Raw genomic sequence first — 21,397 nt, forward strand, 5'->3', positions numbered from 1 at the left:
CGTTTTGTCTGTGTGTTCTTTTTTGCCTTATACATTGTTCATTTTGTCTTTACCACTAAAGTGTCTCTGCTACTAAACAGTGTGTTGTCGATCATTCCATTCGTCAATCATTTGACACACAGAAATCTAACTTTTAGACTCATTACACAAGTACTATTGACGATGAAAAGACGTAAAATTCAAGAAAATTATCAAAGGTTTAGTTTAGTTTGGTTTCTCAATACACACTAAATGATCACAAGACTTAATAAATCTCCTATGTGTACTTGAAATGTCAAGGGCTGATCATTGCTACCTTGGAAATCATGTAATGAGGACAAAAAATACCATTGTCAGGTTCTAACATACCATGCATCAAACAAGTGGACACGACATTTCAAGTAGCATTAAACCAATATGAGATGTCATCATTACCTGTGCAATGTTTGGAGGAGGAATTGTGATCAAAGCGCCAGTACAATTAGGTTACTCAAAGAACTTTATGCTAATTAATCAAATCCAATGTCCTTTGCTGTCTAAGGACATTGTCTTGGATAATCTAAGATTACGCTCATTCGTCGCTGAAATTAAAAAAAAAATCGAAATCTTGTCAAGCTCTATTTACAGCGATTGTGTTTATATTTCCCTGGTTCGATTTCCATTTAGTAGGTTACCCCTGACTTGACTCAGTCTGCGCATGACACTGCTGATGATAACATACTGTCACACTCGTCTAGCTTTTCGCTTCTTTGTGGTTCTTGTGCGGTAGTTTAACTGAGCCTCCATCAAGGGAGAACTGCCTTTTAAAGTTTTCCTTTGAAAAGTTAAGTGTTTTTTGTTAAGTGTTTATGTGAGTCTTTGTATGGTTGAAATGCCGTTACGAAGCAAAAGTCGATCGAATTAGTCGAGGGAAGAACATAAAAGTGTGAAGAACATGAGCAAGGATAGAAGAATGAGTGGAGAAAGCGAATCAACTCATGAGAAATATGGGCGTTTGGAAGAAGAAGAAGATCTAACGGTAAATTTCAAAGCTTATGGCCAGAATTTTTTGAGAGACTTTAATAGATGTAATTAGAAGCGCGAAACAGTTGGTTGTAAAAATCTATATCTGCAAAACATGCCAATTGTAAAAGAATATTGCTGGTCTAAGGTGTGCACATGACTTGAACGTTGTTCTGCCAGAGAAAAAAATGGTATTAGGATATAACCTCATGATCTCCCATTACATATTCCTGACAAAGTCGTGACAAACTTCTTAGAAGCATATTTGACCAGTTGTCAAATGTAGTGTCACCGACCCCGAAGAAGGCGGATCATATTTCAACAGAAACAGATACAGTTTCGTCTCCAGCGTTAGAGTTAAAACTCCAAACTTTACAAAACTTAAGTACAATACGCGAATGGGCTGCAATGAACCTATAATTTCAGAATCTTCTCTTCGGGACAGGATTTAGATTGCTCCATTTCCAGAGAACGCGGTCATAAACCATTTGACTGCCTGAAGAAGTCACTACCAACGTGTTTCATCTTGAAGGGAGTTGGCCACCCAAGCCAATAGCGTAAGAAACAAAAGCTTTCCTACAAAAGTAACCAAAACGGTCACCTTGCCAGAGTTTGCCCACAAGTTGACATTGAATAAGTAGACCGTTTGTAGAATCATTTTCTATGAAAGCAAAACAAGCTCAAGATATGATGGAGAAAGCATTGGGAAAGAGTTCCATAGGGCCTTTCCCCAGCCTTCGTTTTTCCTTACGTAGGATATACAATACTTTTAAGTATGCTAACCCTAAAACTAATCCTACCCCTAATTCTAAACCCCTACAAATGTTGTATTTGATGTGCTTCTTCAAGGACAATCTGCGATTAAAGTGATTTCCAGCTATAAGGGGCCTAAAGGAAGTCTTGCCTAGCAATGAACAGAGACATGTCACCATCACTGCAAAGGTTTGTTACGACGCGAACAGAAGTGTATGATGATTCAAATCCACAACAGGCAACGGATGCGACAACACACCAGAATAACATTAACGTTCAACAAGAAGAGGTAAGAAATATAGAAACGCATAATCAGGCGAAAGAACAGGAGGACAAAAAGAAGGGGCTGAGAAAATACTTTCGTGTTACATGCATCTGATGCATGCTAAGACATAAGAACAAATAAAGAACGTCATCGCCCATGGAGCATGGCCGAGAAAAGAGATATGAAGAAGCGTCACCACCATCATAGTTTCATATTTTTATAAATGGGTCCTTTTGAAAGCAACTTTTGTTTGTTTTATCAATTGTTACTCTGAATGTTAGAGGTCTTCGAGACCAACGAAAGCGAAAACTAGTTTTCAACTGGTATAAAAGAAATGGTTTTGATGTGTTGCGCCTTAAATCAATGACATTTTGACCTTTCATCGGTATTTGGGATTTTATTACTTTGACCTTTTACCGGCATGATTTTATGATTTTATAACTTGTCACGTTGTAAGTACACGAGTGACATCACGTGCAATGAACGTATGTCACATGGAGTCAAAACGTGTTATAATTTTGATGAAATGTATAAAAGCCAATGATTTTGATAGTTCTAGGAGAATTTTTGCTGATCGATGATTGTATCCTGAGTACGGACTTGGTGCCGCTCTGCCTTAGTAATAAAGATCTGAAGTGGTGAGTTAAACTGACTACTTGGTGTGCGTTCCAGTTACTGAAAGTATTACGATTCCCGTAGTACCTCTCGATTGTGTGACTTTGAGCGAGTGACGATCCGTCGACAACTACAAGTTACGAAAAGTCAGTGGTTCAGATGTTGCGCTCTTACATGAAAAAACGATGGTTTCAATCGGGTTCGAACGCACGGTACCATGCAGTCGCCTGGCGGAGGGCCACAGACAAAACCACTCGGCCAAATCCCCAATCTCTGAAATAAAGATTTTAAAATCAGATAAAAAGAAATGGGAAAAACAATGGGGAAAACAAATTGTGTGGAGTCAAGAGACAAATCATAGCTGTAGAGTATAGCAATTCTATTTGGAAAAAAGTTTGAGATTGGGATCAGTGATACTGATAGAAATGGGCGTATTGCTGCCACCTTCGTCAATGTTAACAATCAAACTTCATCCCTGTTTCGCTGCTTTACTTCTTGAAATACCACAAATTTTGTTTTTCGCTCTGTACATGAACGAAGAAAAACTACAGTGGAAAACATGACAGACATTTAGACGATTCAAAGGTCACATTTAAAATTCACTTCGTTCCATATCGCTTGCAGAAATTGGTTATACGCATTATTTTGCTCTATCTAGCTGTGAACGTAATTTGTATTTCTTGTTCACATGTGTGACGGCGTTGGAGAGGAGTATTTCCCCATATCGTCGTTGACAAAAGATAAACAGGCGTGTGTTGTTATGATGACGCTGTGGCATGAATGCTTAAAACTCTTGTAAACATTTTTGACAGGTGTACAAGTCTATAAAACCTGTAATGCAGTAGCTGTAGTGGTAAATGATCATTTCATCGCACTACAGTGGCAGTCTTTCCACCCACATTGAACTGGTGCACCGGAAAGGCCCAACTCACAACACCTGAGTCTGTTACCGCTATGTATTTGGCGAAACTAAAGTGGGGTATAGCCAACAAGAGGAAGCTTTGTTAAGGCCGGTCTATGGTTTGTACACACAGAAATTGTAGTAAATTTACTTTCACTATACTTCACATATTGTATTCCATTCTTGCCACTTGCGATGGAACGGTTCTTGAACCGGATAACGCGGGAGAACATGTACACTGGCTACTAGAGTTGTGTGTGAGAGCTACTATCAGCTGTTGTCGAATCTCACATGGGTTGTCTCAGGCTGAGGTCAAATAGTATGGGCGAATAATGCGTCTTGCCATGGAGGTAAATCCATGGTCCTACCAACCTGCAATAGGACATGCCGACAACGTCAATTTCCAAACTGGTTAACCTCGATCGGTAAAGACCGACGTTTTGGTCGAAGAATCGTTGTGTTGGTTTAGCAATACGTAGTAATACGTGATATGTTGCTTTCAGGGTTGGTTATCCCTTGAAGCCAGAGAACGCAACTGGAAGATGAGAAAACGCGATTGGAACTTGATAAAGTCGCAGAGAATGTGAAATTCCCCAACAGCCGGTTGACTCACTCTTGATTCGAGTGACGTTAAACTATAAACTGGCATCATGACTGGCGAGATTTTCAAATTTGGTAGAGGGTTAAACGGGAACGTTTAGTCCCTCTCAAGTTCTTCGTACCACTGGTGGTCGTTCATTACTGTCAATCTTGAAAGGAATATTCGAGGCAGTGTACTGTACTGAATTTCATATTTTTGATCGGGATTTTAATCATCAACTTTTACACATTTAAGGTGAATGTTTTGCTGTTGTTATGAACCAATGCCACTTATGTTGGAGCTGTGCAAAACAGACTTAAGAGCGCAGTTTTCTGATCAAACAACATTTTACCTAAATTTGGACCAAACTACATTACTTTAATGTTAAGAGAACATATGATCACTGCTACTGTACTGAGTCACGTCTGACTTGACAAGAAATGCCTCGTAATGTATCCCGAAAGAAGGCTGTGTTCAATAGGAAAGCAACATGCAGACTTGGACTGGCCTTTCCACCTAACAGTTCACTTACCATAGTCTCACATTCTGTGATCATGGTATTCATCTGTTCATGTATCGAAAATCAGCAGTGAGAGAGCGATATGAAAGTGTTGATGGGGAGATTGTCATCTATTGTTACATTTTTAGTTTGAATTGGTGCCAGGCAGAGATCTTCATGATTATGAGACTTTTAGTAGCAATTTTTATTGCTTTGCGCAGTTATTAGATATTGTAAACTGAACAACCATGTTCTGGACAATATTTATCGGTATGAAGTGAACTCAGAATCAGAACACAAAGTATATTTCCAAAGGCAGCAAGGTAGCTCAGAAACAAATAAACGAATTCCAACCTGGAATAAGGTAAGAACGATACTGGCAACGTTCTAAAGTGTCCAGGTTTCCATTTGAATCGATGTTTCAGAGTTTGACAGAACATGAAACAACGTGTGACTGGTAACTTGATGGTGTCAGTCAACAGGTGCAGAAACAACTGAAAATAATTACCCAATTATTATCACAAGTTCATCTAAATGTTACAGAGACTTATTAAGATTTTGTTTTGTCGATAGAAGGTCGCACATGAATGACATTCTAGATGAATGGCAATCTAAACAGTTTTGTGGGATCGAGTTCAAAACACACATATAAGCTTAATCGTTTCATGTTAACCTCTCTTGCATTCTCCAATACCTTGGAAAACGTTGAATAATGATTGAAACACAGCATTTTTCACAAGCGACCAGAAAATAGTGTAAAACGTAATGTTATCAGAAGGAAGACTTCACGATATGGAGATTGCATATGAGTTTCGCTGTATTACGCACATTGACAAAAGTGACTGACATGCGTATAGAAGAGTAGTTTTTCAACAAGTTTAAAGCAAACACCAGTGGCAATGGTAAAAATGATACTTCTGTATAGTTTTTACATTAAATGAAACAAAACTTTCCGTCCCATAGACACGCAACAATGGATCCTGGTTCATACAAGCACTGTGTGACGTCTTTAGTCGCCATAGCAACACCTTAGACATACTGAGTATGATGACCAGAGTCAATAACAGTGTAGCATTTACATACCAATCAAGCCAATCCACTGGAGGAAAGAAACAAATTCTGTGCATGGTTTCAAAACTCACTAAAGACCTTTATTTTACTCTAAAATCAAAACGATAATATCATCTATAAACAATACTGTATTATTATATCATTGTATTATAGTCGGAGTGGTATATTTATATAGGTTTTTTTTTAGTTTGGAGAGTATATTTACATTCAGAGGACCTATCAATGTATCTGTTGAGAGAACAGATGAAAATGAGATGTGATCACAATATATACATGTATTTAATTAACCTATTGTTGAGACTTAAATATGTGTTTGCTATTCGTGAATTTAGGGGTAAACCTAGACTTGGTTCAAGTCTGTGATTTGTGAATGTTTGAATGGCGCAATGATTTGTATTTTGCTTTCATGTGAAACGCGCGCGTGAGTGGAGTGGACGCGATGAGTCGGGGTGAACGCTATACAGGGGAGTTTCACCCGGAATCCGGCAGAAACTAACTCACTATACTGCGCAGACTCAAAGGTAACGCATTCAATCGCTGTGAAAACCTGGCCTGCGCTACCAAATTCCGAATAGGTTTGTACGAAATAGGAGAGACACAAGAGAAACTATTATAAATGATTTTATTTTTTAAAAATTCACCGACTTGAACCAAGTCTAGGGGTAAACCGGTAAGAGCAGAACATCCTGCTATGTTTTGAGTGCCGTACCTTTTCGTTAATTTTAGTTTCATCGTGTTTTTATATATCTATACGGATGAGTAGTCCGGAAAATTTTAACTCGTACATTTTCCCTAGAAATACTTCTGTTCGTATTCAATGACCTTGTTCGGTATCTGCATTAGAAAATAGTCTCTTAGAAGATGTTACTGATATGAGAGATCAGTTTTATATAAGACCATACTTTGTATGGACGATAGAAGACGTATATTGTATGATCTCGACAGTGTAAATAGTACTATGAAAACTCCACAAACAACAATTTCGAAGGAATTTTTATTTATAGATACTGTTGATTAAAGTTTGATGTAAAATCGATGAAGGGATAGTTGTAATAGTCGCTATCACTGTCATTCAGGTTTACATTTTTTGTATTTATTGTCTTCTGTATGTTACATTAATATTTCACGTTCATCTATTCGAACTTAAAACCCAAGTAATCTAGCTCTGCATCTGACTTGAATGCTCTGGATTCACAAGCAGCCTTCCACATCTTTGGTAAGATATTGTGTAACGCCTCGTGTGACTAACAGGGGAGCTCATTATTAGATTGGGAGATTCCAATGAACTAAGGCCCCTGTAGTGTGCATAGCAACCTGAATTCTAATTACTATTTAAGCAATAAAGCACACCTAGCGATGGTATACCACGAGATTTTGACCAATTTACGACATATATGCACGAGCGATTGCTCGAGTGGTATACCGTTGCTGGGTGTGATTTATTGCTATTATATCATAACAGTATATTGAAATTCTGGCCTGGAACGTCAAAACGGATTTTGCTCAAGCCGAGAGCTCGCGCGCATGCCAGCCTGTAGTATATCGCGAATATGCCACGGTTCTTTTCGCGTCTCGACCAATCAGATGGCTGTATTTGCGCCGTCAATATACTGGTATGATATAATATATCATACAGGCATATTGATAGCGCAAATTCTGCGATCTGATTGGTCGCAACGTGAAATAATCGTGATATATTCGCAATATAGCACAGTTGGATCAGGCACGAGCTCTCAGCTGGACAAATATTCCCTTTTTGACGTTGCACGCCAGAATTTCAAGTTAATATTATGATAATTGACAATAAACCACCTCAGCAACGGCTATACCACTCTATTATGATCACTACACTTCATATATGCACTCGCTGCAGCTTGTGTTCATATGTCGTGAACTGGTCAAAGTCTCGTGGTATATCGTCGCTTAGTGTAGTTTATTGCTTAATGGCCAGGCTGGTAACCATTGATAGTGCCATTTCGGCATCTATAAATCAATGTCAATAAATATTTGTAAACATTTGCGATCCCTGACACCTCTCCTGTCTGACGAGATAGAGAAGCATATAAAAGACGCCAAACTTCCAATGTATCACGACAAAATACCAGACTTGGTTCTTATGTACAATGGAGGTAGTTGCAAAAACTTTAACCACTTGAGCAGACTGAGAGATTGGTCACTTGCCTTGTTCAATGTAGAACGCGCCTCTGGTACAGATGTTCAGACTCTCAAACTTGTATTGATATGTTTCTCGTCTACCACTTTTGGCAGCTAATTTTGATGCTCATAGACTCAAAAAGTTTTCATGGTGGCAGTTTTCCGAAAATTGAAATTTTTATTTTACCCATGGAGTTAAAACGGGTGTGACGGCCATTTTGAATATCAAATAACAGTAAATATTTAGTAAAATATTGTATTATATGTTTCTTTTTATAGTACCAAATTTTGCACGGTGACCCGTAATTTTTATTATTGATTTAGTGAGTGGATGATTGAATGTTTCATATCAGGAAAGTTCCAACGAAAATTGAAGTCTTTCACTTTCGAGGCCAGGGAGCGAAATAGCGTATGGGCCGCCGTCAGTGCATAAGTAAAAACAAGATAACACATCAGTTGTGTAAAGAAACAGACCTGTTGATACTGACGAAATTGACCTCTCACAGATAACCTTACGAGACCGCGGAGGGTCAGAGCCCCAGACCTGACCGAACGCTGACCTTTCGATTCTACAAATTTTCATTTTAAACACTAACAGCAGCTATTTTTAGATGTAGCGTAAATAAACGAAAGTGAAAGTGAACGAAAGTCAGTCTTTTGTGCAGTACGGAGAAGCATAAATGAGGGAATTCAGAATCCTGCTACCACTACCCCAAACAAGTTCCAGTTCGACTGTCCAAATGTCATATTTCATCTTTGTTGACTGCCCGAAATATGTCACTCAGCTGAAGGGTGGAATGATTTGATGTTAAGGGTATGAAGGTGTGACCGCAAGCGATTTTTCTCGAGCTTCAGATTGCAATTTCCAGAAGTAAATGAAACATTAAGACTAATTTTGTTATTTTGACAGCAATGGTACTGCGATTGTAAACACACTGAAATTCACGATTCTACATATTTTGACTGCGTTTCATGTGTTTTCCTTATGCCTTTCAGGTCATGTATCTCCAGTTAAAATTATGGCTTAATTCAAGAAAGCAAGGCCGCTCAAGATATTAACGAAGCGATTGGTTTTATCCACTGTAGCCGGACTACAGCCTCCTCCCCTGAAAAGTCCAATTGTCTTCAGTTGATATTTTAACTATATACGGATGATCCATGACAGAGATAGCTTTGTCAGTTCTTGCCTACATTCTCGCGTCTGTCTAAAGTACATTGATAATCTAATTGGATATGGCATCAATATTAATCTTAATGATGTTGGTGGTGAAATCATTGTTAGTTTTGTTTGTGTTAACGAGGTTGTGACAATGATACTGCTGCCATCCAGTGTGCGAAATTAAGAGAAAATAGCTTCAGGTCAGAAGGACCTGCACCAAGCCAAAGCTTTAGGTCCTTACAGAAAACTACCGGTCCTCACTAAATGCACTTGTTAACAACCTATGTCATTATTAGAGTAAACACTCTATGCCTAAATATTATGATTTTAATGCTCTATGAAAAATATATAATTCCTTTCAACATACTGCAACAAAAGAGACTGCAACTAATCTTTAGGCCTAATTGTTCATGTCCTTTTATTAGAGTCACTTCAAAGGAATATTGTTTACATAGATTGCAGATAGTGTAAGTGAATGATCATGAATCATTCATCTACATTATTTGCAATCTCAAAAAGATCACAGCCCTCGTCGTCCTCACTAACACTGAAGTCCGAATCACATGATTCATAGTCAGACTCATCGTCATCATCTGCATAGGTGTTACAGGTTCATTTGAGGTTGAGGTGCTAGCAACATCTGCAACACTATCAAAGACTGCTTCACTCAGTTGCGTATGTTTACTTGATTTAAAGGCTGGCCTGCGACTGCGAATGCTAGATGTCTTATTCCAAATATGTATGGCAGGAGCAGGGTCAAAGTCCTCTATGCTGGGTGAATGAAGTTTGATTCTCATTATCTCTGTCATGGTTTTACTTGATAACCTGTTCCTGTAGTCAGTCTTCGTTAACTTCATGACAGAAATACCACGCTCACATTCAGCACTGCTTGCTGGTAAACTGAGAACTAGATCTATGAGGTCTAGAATATTAAGTGTTCTTTGTCTGTATTTCGCATTAAGCTGCTGACAGGTGATGCTGTAGATATCATCACTGAAAATCATGAAAAAAATACACAAAATGGGTATAACATTAGGTAAACAGGAGTAATAAGACCTAGTCAAATTGGCACTTTGATTGTGGCTTGTTTGAAACCAGCTTTGTTGTAATTTCATTCAGCTGTCATTCGGACATAATCCTAAACGAACACATAATACACATGAAGTTATTAGAAATACTTACTTGCTGTAGAGCAGTTGCTTCAATAGATTCCACTCAAACAATACAAGGTGCAGTCAACACCTTGTCTAGTGAGGACGTCTCTCCAGTGCTCACTCAATGTCATAACAGCATTATCACCAAAGTCTTGTGAATAAAACAAAAAAGAATGTCAAGGAAATCATTATCTCATAACCTGTACCCGTACTAAATATTCCTAGGTGAGAACTTTAAATTGCAACAACATGCATGACATGATTAAATGAAAACTATTTTTAAGAAGTGAAAACATGATGTATCTGAACACAATGACTTGACCATTTCATTCAAAGACTGCAAGTACAACCTACCAATAATCTTTAAAGTTAATTACTTTAACAAAATACGTTGAGAGACAAAAGCTGAACTGTAACAGAAATTGAAATCATGATACATCATTACTCTCCTACTTTGTGTGAATATCATCAAACTGGCAGTTTAGAGTATAAAGAATAGCATGCACTTGTTATAGTGGTTGGTAAATTAGTATATTTAGAAAAAAACTGAAAAAATATTGAAAGATACACAAGATGTATTATGCTTCAAAAATGTAATATTGAAATTAAATCTAATATTGAAACTCGAAAGCTACGTAAGTCTCAATCTGTATTCAAAAGAGCTATGATACACGGGACTCAACAATCATTGAAAACAACCAAGCAAACAAGCATGCAAAGTAACTGTGAGTTCAACTGTAACAGAATAAGAACATAGTGATTAGTTATTATATCATATTTGGAAATGACCTTCAGTTACTACTGTGGGAATTGGCCATGAAGAAAGATTGACAATCTTTGTTGCCTGTTACAGTAGTAGGTCACTATTAATGTCTACAAGGCGGACTTCAAGGCAGGTCAGCAATCGTTTGATTAAGACACTGCCAGGGTAAGTGTAATTCCCAGTAAGTTTCTCTCCACAGTACTCATCTTGGCTAGTAGAAACAGTTAGCCAACACAGTCCAGGCCTGGCAAAATATAAGTATTAGTTCGACATACTATTTTTATTTCATCCACACTTGACAGCATACTAGAAACAAAAATATGACTTTTTAATATCATTATACTGTCACTTGTAAGCTTATGCAGGACATGGAGGTAAGTGTGACTCACAAATATGCATGTTTTCATTTTCGCACATGTTTATATATGCACACATTCACACAACTTGTAGTTATTGTTACTATTTCTATGTAAAATCTCCTTCAAATAAAATATTAGAAATCATTCATTTATTTACTCCAAATACAATTACTTACATTGTCTCCAACTTTTGCAATGATGTGATGGTTACTTTCAATTGTTCATGGCATGTGTATATACTTGAATCTCTCTGTTGAAGCTGAATTGACAGACTTGACAGGGTTGCAAGTATGTCTTGAAGGAAATGGTCATAGAAAACCACTGACTTCGAGGTCATCAGCTGTGAAAGAGCCTTGGCTTTGGGACCAAACCTGTGATTAGGTGTAGCCTTGATCTAAAATTTCCAAAACATTAAACACAAAAACAATTGTATTATTACAGATACCTAAAATCATACCATTAAGTTTTGTCTTTGATCAAATTTTGGAATAACGAAAATGTTACCATGTATAGAAACATATCCATTCCACCAACGTACACTAAAAACTACGGACAAAATTGTAATAAAATATGTTAATTGATCATAAAAAGCTCTCCTGATTCAAATGTAGCTTGATGGCACTATTGGATTTCCACAGACTTTGTATAGCTCTCAAGGTGTTGGAAAGCCATCTCGTCCCTTCGATCCTAAGTGGCATAACTGGAGCCGTGCCCAGAGTTTCAAATGCCTTTTTGAGGTTTGTTCTCTGCAAGGGGCTCTTATGGTACATTTTATAGAGTTCTCCGAGTACAGTCATCAGAGAGTCATGTGCCTTACACTTCACAGCTTCCTTGAAAGCCAGTTCTAGTCGGTGAACTAGACACTTGATCATGACGATAGATGGTGACAGGTTCTCCCTGACGCCATTGGCCTTACCAGTGTTTACTGAAGCCCCATCAGCAGCAAATCCTACCACCTTTCCAAGTGACTCTGGCCCCATTGCTTCAGATACACTGTGTGTGTTATGGCATTATAAATACCAGCTGCATCGGCTTTCTTCACTTCCTCCAACGAACAGAAATATATCTTTACATTTCCTTCACGAGCAGATCTGATATATACTATCTCATTTTCGATGACAGATACATCAGTTGAACCATCACTTACTATGGAAATGAACTTGTTGTCACTCGTTTCATTCTGTAGTCTTTCCCTTTCTACCTGGCTGATCGCAGTGATAAATTGCCTACAGGCTTTATCATTACGGTAGGTCTCACCAACTTCGACTCCTTTCATAACATCAAGACTTGACATCCAGACGTAGTCCTTAAATGAGCGGCTATTTACACAGATGGAATGAGCGTTTCTGAAGAGATTCGTAAGTTTACTGAATACAGACTCGTTCATTTTCTGCAAAGCCATCTCTGCGCTACTCGTACCACATGGAGCGGTGCGGTGCTTTACATGCTCAATGGCCACACTGTGTCCTTTACTTTGAGCGTGAGCAACAAGGCTTGAATGACGGAAGTTTTCTGACCCAATGACAAATGGACCCTTGGAATAGCTATAGAACGTCGATGTCCTTGCAATCGCCACCTTATTGACAGCTAACTGACCGTAGGCACTGCGGCATTGTTTGCAGTACATTTTCTGTTTTGTCATATAGAAGCCAACTACCAAATTCCGTTTGCCAAGCACTCTGAAATGTCCGTAGTCTTTGCTTGTCGTCGTACTGTCTCTGTTGCTGTCGCCGTTCTTGATCTGTCCGTGTCGTCGGCTTCTTCTTAGGCGGCCCGGGGGCATGGTCGCCTTCTAAATAACGCCACAAAACGAACCGGTGAGCCCAGAAATCACAGCGTCGATCGCGATCGATTCCGTAATTATTTAGTGAAACGTGCTGAAGTTTAGGTGCACGCGCAGAATGCGTTGAATGCGTTGAATTTCACAGACGTTCTGATTGGAGAAGACATCAGTAATTTGTGAAATTAAACCAATCATGTGTTTCCTAATATACAGTATATATGGAATGAGTAGACTCGACACATACAGTTGAACATGCTTACCTGTTGACCAGTACATTTGGCTTGAACAACATAAAACAGGCATACAAGTTACGTGAGTAGCATACCGGATGCGTGTTGGTAAAATTTTATACAGAGGGAATCGATTGGATTTTATAGCTTCGAAACAATAAATTCCAGTCGGTCACAAGGACCGACATGTTGCTGAAAACTTTCGGCCCGAACAGAATTCTGTCGGTCTCGGACAGTCGGACCGACGTTAATTTCGCATACTGCTGCCATCGCTGATCATAATAAGGATGGTGATGACTACAATAGTGAAAACGACGACGATTATGATACCAATGATCATGAAAGCAAAACAAGGAACTGAATGAGGAGTAGGAGGACAGAAACAAATGTCATTGAGTTCCAATGGTTCTTTATTATGTTGATGCGTCTTTTCCGACGCATCAGTTTTGTGGCGATACGCCGATTTGGTTGTCTGAAAAACGCAAAAGAAAAAAAACACCCGCTCGAGAAGGCGAACCGCCAAACATTTTTGTTATTACAAAGTGGAAAGTATTCAGAAATAAAATGATTGCATTTGTATCAGATATTACTCTGCTTTCAATGTCACGTGATTGTTGACCTGGCGACGAGCGCGCCTGCTCTTGTAGTGTAGGCGTATGTCGTGCTCATCAGACGAAGCAAACGACCGTGAGAAATTCACTGCCAATCTCACTGATGTTTCATAAGTAAAGGCTCTTATACTGCAGATGTATTGAGCAATTGCGTAGAAGCGTTCATTTGGTCTTACAAGCATTGAACATCAAACAGCGGCAGGTAAGTGAGATAACATATGTTCCTGCTCATTCGTCAAGAACCTGAGGAAATGGGTGGCGCATAACTGTAAACATCCATTTGTCCCTACCACGCACCACGTTTCAAAAAGCCTTCCTGTCTCTGCAGTCGCCGACTTCTGAAATTACCATTCATCCAAAAGTTGAATATAGATTCCTTCATCGTGCTTGGTGTTAACAGTAACGACGGTGTGTTTCTGTAAGTATGTCCTCGAAACCACTGGGAGAATTAGAAATTTCTCGTCTGTTGATGGCCTCATTAATGCATGGGTCAAGCCATTCGCTGTTTACTTTGCAGTTTAAAAGTGGGCTTCACCCAGGGCAACGTCGTCTATTGAAGGTGTTTATTGCTTCACTGTAGTTGTTAAAATGTCTTGAATTCAAAATTTTTGAAGTTTGCTAATCCTTAAACACATTCAATTGATATTTTCGAATAATATTTAGCCATATGTGTAGAATTGATAGTATGGCAGGTGTCGTGATGGAGTGTCTTTTCAACTCGCACACTGCATCACGTAAAGAGTGTTTAAATATCAATCGTTAACGAAGTGGCGTCAATAGTCCTCCTGAAAAGCAATCAATCTTGCAGATTTAGACATCTCTGAGTATCAACGTCACCGATCATTGTATTCTAATAATGAGATAACTTAAATATGCATTATGTAAAGGTTCGTCCATTTGATAGAACTGGAATGACTTATTGCTAGTTGACCCGTTAAGGCAAAGGTGTCATCAAAGTTCAGTGAACGTAGGAATTTGGTGTCACCAAGGAGCTGCATGGCGATAGGTTTAGACCTGGTAGACCATTTGCAAGCGTGCAATAATTCGTTTTACTCACGAAAATTTAAAGAAAATGTTAGTGACACGTCCTCTATGTTTCTTGCAGTAAACGTTAAGATATAAGAGGAAACAACCTTTATTGGGCTTGATGGAGAACCCTGCTACATTATGTCATGACATTCAGAAGCTGTGCTTCGATAGAAACATCAAACACAGCCACAATATTTCAACATTGATCTTGCATGAGTCAATTATTATAAAGGAAAAGAAACATCAGCATCAACAATGACTATAATGACAACAAAAGACGATCCAGAGCTACCAGTAATTAGAAACTAATAGAGGCAGTCAGTTTGTTCAGGACAAACAAACGTATACGGTCATTCTCACTGCCAGGGGGGATGTTTGGCACATCGACTTTTCCGTTTCAAATGTTTCAGATAGGTTTCAAATGACACGAAGACCTACACAATTTTCAAATTTAGCATTTCCTTTATTTGAAACCTTTTAAGTCAGTAAAAATACATATATAGACATTACTGATAAGCGAAGAATGATTAGTACTGTAACAATTGTATTTTAGCTGTGTTTCCGTTTTACATGTAAATACAGTTATGGATGTTTCCAAAGTGGCAACACCAACGATTGTAGCCATTGGTCTGGGCGTAGGTACTGTTGCGTATATGGCAATCAAACGACAAAATGGTAAGTTGATATATAATATATATATAAGTTATAATGGAACCGCCAGTAGCATTAGGAAACAAGAAAGGTTGCCACGATATTAGTGATGTGGTTTCAACAATAAAAATTGCGTGCTTTTGTCCACAATAACGACCTCGTTAGTTACACAAAGCGCGAAAAGAGGGTAAAACTTTATGTGTCCAGTAACCCCAATCATCTAATTTCCCATTTTGATTTACAGTTGAAGCCATTATTCTTCGATGGGGCAAGTTGGTAATTACCTACAAATTTACAATGTAGCTAGCCATATACCAATATACCAAGGGAACTTCCTAATCCAAACTCTGTTTTCCTATCTGGAGCGGCATGATGAGATCTAAACAAACTCAGCGGGTAACAAATTTACAGCCACCAATGGTGCTCTGATAACTGGGGTGAACCATAATGTACTCCACTGTCCTCTTCATGTTTCAGTAATTTAGCTGCATGGTCAGAGGGAACTTTGGTAGTGACTTTGTATGTATGGATGTGTGGCTCAGTTCATTGTGTAGTATGTTGAACATTGTTCTGATTGCTGGCTGGTTTTTCACAGTACAAGTATTCTAAAAAAGGTATTTTGTCAATATTTTACTGGCTGCTATCAAAGGTTTCTTCACCCACAAAAAATAAGCAACCAGTTGTGCAGTTCATGTCAAACTTTTTGATTGTGGCCTTCCAGGATGTTTTGGGCAATGGTACTGAGAGTGAGATGGGCGATGACATGCTGAAGTGCCGTCTGTGGTGCATTTATTCTCTGAGCGATATTTACCATAGTTTCAACTTCATGTAGCTTTGTACGATTATTTTCCTTGTTAAAATATCAACAGATTTTGTCATCTTGTCTCGAATTTTGATGGAGCTTTCAAGACAGACTGTAAAGTTGACTTTTGTGAGTGCTTTTGAATTAGACTCCTGTGAACCACACAGTAAAGACCGGCTTTTGAAAGATCAATGTAAATGGGGTGGTCTCAAACTGTTGTACAAGATACTATGTTCTGTAATGACAGCTTTTTCAAACCTAGTTATGTGTAATATTTATCAAAAAGAAAACAAGGCAGTATATGATCTGTTAAGATCGTGTTTTATTCCTTGTAGTTTTTATTCCCCGATCAAGTCCCTTTTAACGAACCTACATGAAAATGGTTCATCCCGGTTATAAGATCATCATTGCTGGCTGTAAACTTCATTACCCACTGTGTTTGTTTAGATCTCATCTTGCCGCTTCAGATAGGAAAACATAGTTTGGCTTAGGAAGTTCCCTTGGTATATTGCAATATCCCTAGCTTAATTGGTCGGTAATTATGAACTTGCCCACCAAAGAATAATGGCCTCAACTGTAAGATACATACTTTAAATACACTACTTTAAATACGAAAATAACAGGGCCCGTCATTTCGCATTTTGAACATTAGGTAAGTATTAAAATATTGACTGAAAAACGATATGGGGTTCTCCTAAACTTTAAAGCGTATGCTACTGTAGCTGTTACCAGCAACATACAACTTTGAAGTTGAACATCTGCCTTCTATTCTCAGCCTAGCTAAATGAACAAGACTTCAGTTGTGGCTGTATATTTATATCGGATAAGTATTTATTTGTTTCAGATGACATAAAGAACGCGGTCGATGACATAAGGAACAAGTTCGATGCGATCGGTAAGCTGTTACATGTAATGACATTTTGATGATACTGTCCTCTTCAGAGAAGTGATATGAATGTGAACAACATTATACTCCCTCTGAGAGTAAAAATGAGTGGACGATCTATTTCTCATTGAACAATCGCCGGCTCAGCAACTTAGGGAGCGTTCAGATATTATGGCCGGGGATAGGCCGGCAAATTCTTCCTGCGCATCAGTCAAAATAAGTGAACCCCCCTACCCATCGCATCAGTCAAAATAAGTGAACCCCCTACCCATAGTACCAAAAAATTGATGACCCCCCTTTCAAGATGACAAAAATTTCATGACCCCCCCCCCCCCCCACATTGCTTGAGTAAAGCTGCACACACAAACACCTGGGGGGTATGGAGCGATAGAATCCAATAAAAAGAGCTTACATTTTTTCAAATGACCTTCCTTACAAACTCACAAGGTGTTAATTCTCAGATTTCCCCTTCTGACTTGCTATAATTTTGAAATTACCCCTCAAAGGGGTTGGACAGAAATTACTGGTGGATCGCAATATTTTTGCGCAAGCGTGTGTGTACAAAATTTTTATATTTGGATTTAATTAAAAATCAGCTGTTGATAATGTATGTAATGGTAATGTATGAGAAAACTATGTAATACTTTTTCAATGCAAAACTATATCTATGCATTTATAGATATTTGATAATTTACATAAATGTACTTAAATGAAATGGGGTTGTTACAACTGGCATGTGGACAAAACGTTTGACCATAGAATTTCACCAAAAATGTTCATCCACTATACATGGGAGTCAATGATAAAATGGTGAATAATTTTTTTTTTCCAATGAAAACCTTTGTATACTTGTGCGTATACAGACGTTTTATGTGTACAAGAAATCTGATTATGGAATTTCACTGAAAATGTTCATCCACTATACATGGGAGTCTATGAAGAAAGTATGAATAATTTTTTTCCAATACAAAAATAGGTAAACCCATGTATTTATGTACTCTCGATTATTGATATCAATGTACTTGATTAGATTAGGGTGGTAACACATGAATGTGTTCGCCAGAAATTGGATTTTGGAATTATACCAAAATGTAGATTCACTGTACATGGGAGTCTATGAGGAAAATATGAAGTTTTTTTTTTCCAATACACAACTATCAAAATCTGTGTATTTATAGACATTTGATAATTCATTTTAAAGTACTTAGCCTAGGATGGTTAAAGGTTGATATGTGTGCAAGAAATTGGATTTTGGAATTTCACTGAAATGTTGGTTCATAATACATTGGAGTCTATGAAAAAAACTAAGAATAATTTTTTATAATGCTTAACTAAATTAATTTGTGCTTTTATAGGTGTTTGATAATTGATACAAATGTACTTGATTTAAATAGGGTATTTAAAAGTTCAGATGTGGACAACAATTATGATATTGGAATTTCACATAAAAGTATTATTTAACTTTTCATGGTACTATAGTCTCAGTACACTGTCAGGTAACTGTTAAATAATTTCCCTGACAAAACTTGCTATATCTCTAATATGTAAGTAATAGAAATTGTTCATTGCCCTCAGTGCAGTGAGCTTGATTTACAATAAGACAAGCCTCAGAGTTGTCAAGTCAAGATGTTAATGTGACAGATAATTATACTTTTGTTCAGATTTACAGTTGAATAACTTCAAAGAATGAAATCATGCAACAAATCATTTTTATCTCCCAGAATATTCTGAACACTGACAATGCTTTTTGACGGGACGGATACTTATGAAAATTAAGTGACCCCCCTGAGCTGTTTGAAAAATACATGACCCCCCCCCCCTTTGCAGTTTTCAAATTGAGGTGACCCCCCCTGGATTTTGCCGGCCAACCCCCGGCCATAATTACTGAACGCCCCCTTATGTGTCGTACGCAAGACATAGATATACACACACTTCCAAACAGGTGTAAATAAGGTTGACCTGCAGGTCACTCTCAAATGTCAAGCAATATTGATGAATAATTTGAAGCCTATGAAAATACCTAACGCAGTTGCTTTAATCTTGGTTCAACATATCAATAATATACAAAATAAACTAGATATCAAGGTCGATCTTCTTGCACTCTAATAAACTATATACAGCCAATTATATTCATGACGATATTGAATGACTGTCATTATTGTGTTCTATTGCAGAGGCTCGGTGATAATTAAATACTTATGTTTGCCTTTCAGAGGACCTAAAGAGCAAGGTTGATGAAATAAAGAACCAGGTTGCTGCTATAGGTAAGATATGCCATGTAAAGACATACAAGTACACATTTCTATCCAGAATAGTAAAAGGAATGTTGACACAATATGAGTATATAAAAACGTACAGGTTTCTATAAACCCACATTATCTACAAAGGTTTTGTATTTACCCATAAATCCAGGAGAAACGTTATCGTGGGTCTATGAATCCTTTAGGAGCCTACGATTCAAAATGTATATATCCTCATATTATTGATTGATATCAAAGGTGCTGCCATTTCCCCGTGATAACATTTTGGCACATTTTTCAATGCTAAAAACAAAACAGGTTTCTTGAAAGTTTTAAACAAAGCGCATTGAACCTATTGGAAAAACACGAGCATGAGATTTTAGGCCAAAAATCTGCTCATCATTTTGATTTTATGAACAAGACCTCACTGGTTTAAGTATACCTCTGTTTTTTGTTTCAGATGACTTGAACAACAAGGTTGAGGCAATACGTAAGTTACGTCATGTAATGACATTTCAGGGTGCAGTACTCTGCTGAAAAGTGACATAGAACAAGCCATAATTACACTTTTTTTGGGAGAGGAAAAGTGGATAAGCTTGTTCTGATAAGAACAGTCTCAGAGCTCATTAACTTGCAGTTTTCAGCATTCCATTCTCAACCTGGCTAAATGAACAAGATATCAGCGTAGGTTGTATACTTGTATTTTTGTTTCAGATGACATAAAAAACGAGATTGGTGACATAAAGAACAAGGTTGATGCGATAGGTAAGCTGTTTCATGTATTGAAATTTTGAGGAAACAGTCCTCTCCAGAAAAGTGACATGAATATTAACAAAATAGGCACGTGCACATGTAATTATGGTGCTGCCTATGCGAATAGAGAGAGTGGATGACATATTTCTGATAAAACAATCACTGGTTCATCTACTTTCATTTGTTGTAAGCAAGGCATGGATATGCACTCACTTTTCAACAGGTGCAAATAAAGTTGACAGGCTAATATCTCCATCAAACATTGATGAATAATGGGAAAGCCTATGAAAATACCCAATTCTTTTGTTTTAGTCTTTGTTCAACATTTACCAAATATATTGGACATTGAAGTCGATCCTCTTGCGATTTAGTAAACTCCATATTTTATACACTCTACTTTTCTAATATTTTTAATCATACAGATGTATCTAATACACTATATTGAAATACGTCGCGCCCATAGTATTCTAAATATACTGATATTCATAACGATACTAAACGACAGTCGTTGATTGTGTTTTATTCCACAGGCTTGGTGATAATTTAATACTTATGTTTATGTTTTAGAGGATCTAAAGATCAAGGTTGATGAAATAAAAAACCAGGTTGCTGCTATAGGTAAGCCATGCCTTGTAACGACATACAGTTCTCAGTTCTATCCAGAATAGTAACAGGAATGTTGACACACTATAAGAATATAAAACTTTAACGGTTTCCATAAACCCACATTATCTTCAAAGGTTTTGTATTCATCCATACATCCAGGAGAAACGTTCTCGAGGGTCTATGATACCTTTGGGAGCCTATGATTCAAAATGTATAATTCCTCATATTTATGATTGAAATCAAAGGTGCTGCCATTTCCCAGTGATAACCTTTTGCAAAACTTTTAATGCAAAAAAATAGTTTCTTGAAAGTTTTAAATACAGGGGAATGAAGCTATTGGGAGATTTTAGAGAGCTTGTTCTGATGAGAACAATCGGTGGGCTCATTAACTTGCAGTTTTCAGCCTTCCATTCTCAGCATGGCTAAATGAACAAGACATCAGCGTTGGTTATATACTGATATTTTTGTTTCAGATGACATAAAGAAAGATATTGATGACATAAAGATAAAGGTTGATGCGATAGGTAAGCTGTTTCATGTAGAGACATTTTG

The 21,397-nt window shown here is 37.7% G+C and overlaps 2 protein-coding genes across 4 annotated transcripts in view; one reads left to right on the top strand and one right to left on the bottom strand.

Moving 5' to 3' along the window:
* Window positions 1–9,371: 9,371 nt before the first annotated feature.
* On the bottom strand, window positions 9,372–13,669 carry LOC139147145 (uncharacterized). Of its 2 annotated transcripts, none has more exons than XR_011555656.1 (4): window positions 12,171–13,669; window positions 11,431–11,648; window positions 10,161–10,283; window positions 9,372–9,971 (listed from the first exon to the last, which is right to left on the bottom strand). XR_011555656.1 is itself a non-coding variant. In XM_070718054.1 (4 exons), exons 1-3 carry the CDS (start codon window positions 13,035–13,037, stop codon window positions 10,274–10,276), a joined length of 864 nt encoding a protein of 287 aa, XP_070574155.1. In that variant the 5' UTR covers window positions 13,038–13,669; the 3' UTR covers window positions 9,372–9,971; window positions 10,161–10,273. The 2 variants fall into 2 exon arrangements, 1 of the variants encoding a protein (XP_070574155.1); XM_070718054.1 differs by having other exon boundaries at window positions 12,402–13,669.
* Window positions 13,670–13,885: 216 nt separating this feature from the next.
* LOC139147144 (uncharacterized protein PF3D7_1120000-like) overlaps window positions 13,886–21,397 on the top strand; it is a 30,462-nt gene continuing 22,950 nt past the window's right edge. For both annotated transcript variants that reach the window (XM_070718051.1, XM_070718053.1), the window contains exons 1-8: window positions 13,886–14,080; window positions 15,490–15,582; window positions 17,205–17,255; window positions 19,460–19,510; window positions 19,947–19,976; window positions 20,201–20,251; window positions 20,807–20,857; window positions 21,319–21,369. In XM_070718051.1, coding sequence (XP_070574152.1) covers window positions 15,492–15,582; window positions 17,205–17,255; window positions 19,460–19,510; window positions 19,947–19,976; window positions 20,201–20,251; window positions 20,807–20,857; window positions 21,319–21,369 — 376 coding nt within the window. In that variant the 5' untranslated portion in view covers window positions 13,886–14,080; window positions 15,490–15,491. The remainder of the gene's footprint in view (window positions 14,081–15,489; window positions 15,583–17,204; window positions 17,256–19,459; window positions 19,511–19,946; window positions 19,977–20,200; window positions 20,252–20,806; window positions 20,858–21,318; window positions 21,370–21,397) is intronic.

The sequence above is a fragment of the Ptychodera flava genome, chromosome 13 (genome assembly GCF_041260155.1).
Source record: "Ptychodera flava strain L36383 chromosome 13, AS_Pfla_20210202, whole genome shotgun sequence".
NCBI classification, from domain to species: domain Eukaryota; kingdom Metazoa; phylum Hemichordata; class Enteropneusta; family Ptychoderidae; genus Ptychodera; species Ptychodera flava.

Coding starts and splice junctions, on each gene's coding strand:
- LOC139147145 (XM_070718054.1), bottom strand. CDS start 13,037: ATGCCCCCGGGCCGCCTAAGAAGAAGCCGACGACACGGACAGATCAAG. Junction 11,649..12,401: donor ACAACAAGTTCATTTCCATA/GTAAGTGATGGT, acceptor TGGAAATTTTAG/ATCAAGGCTACACCTAATCA.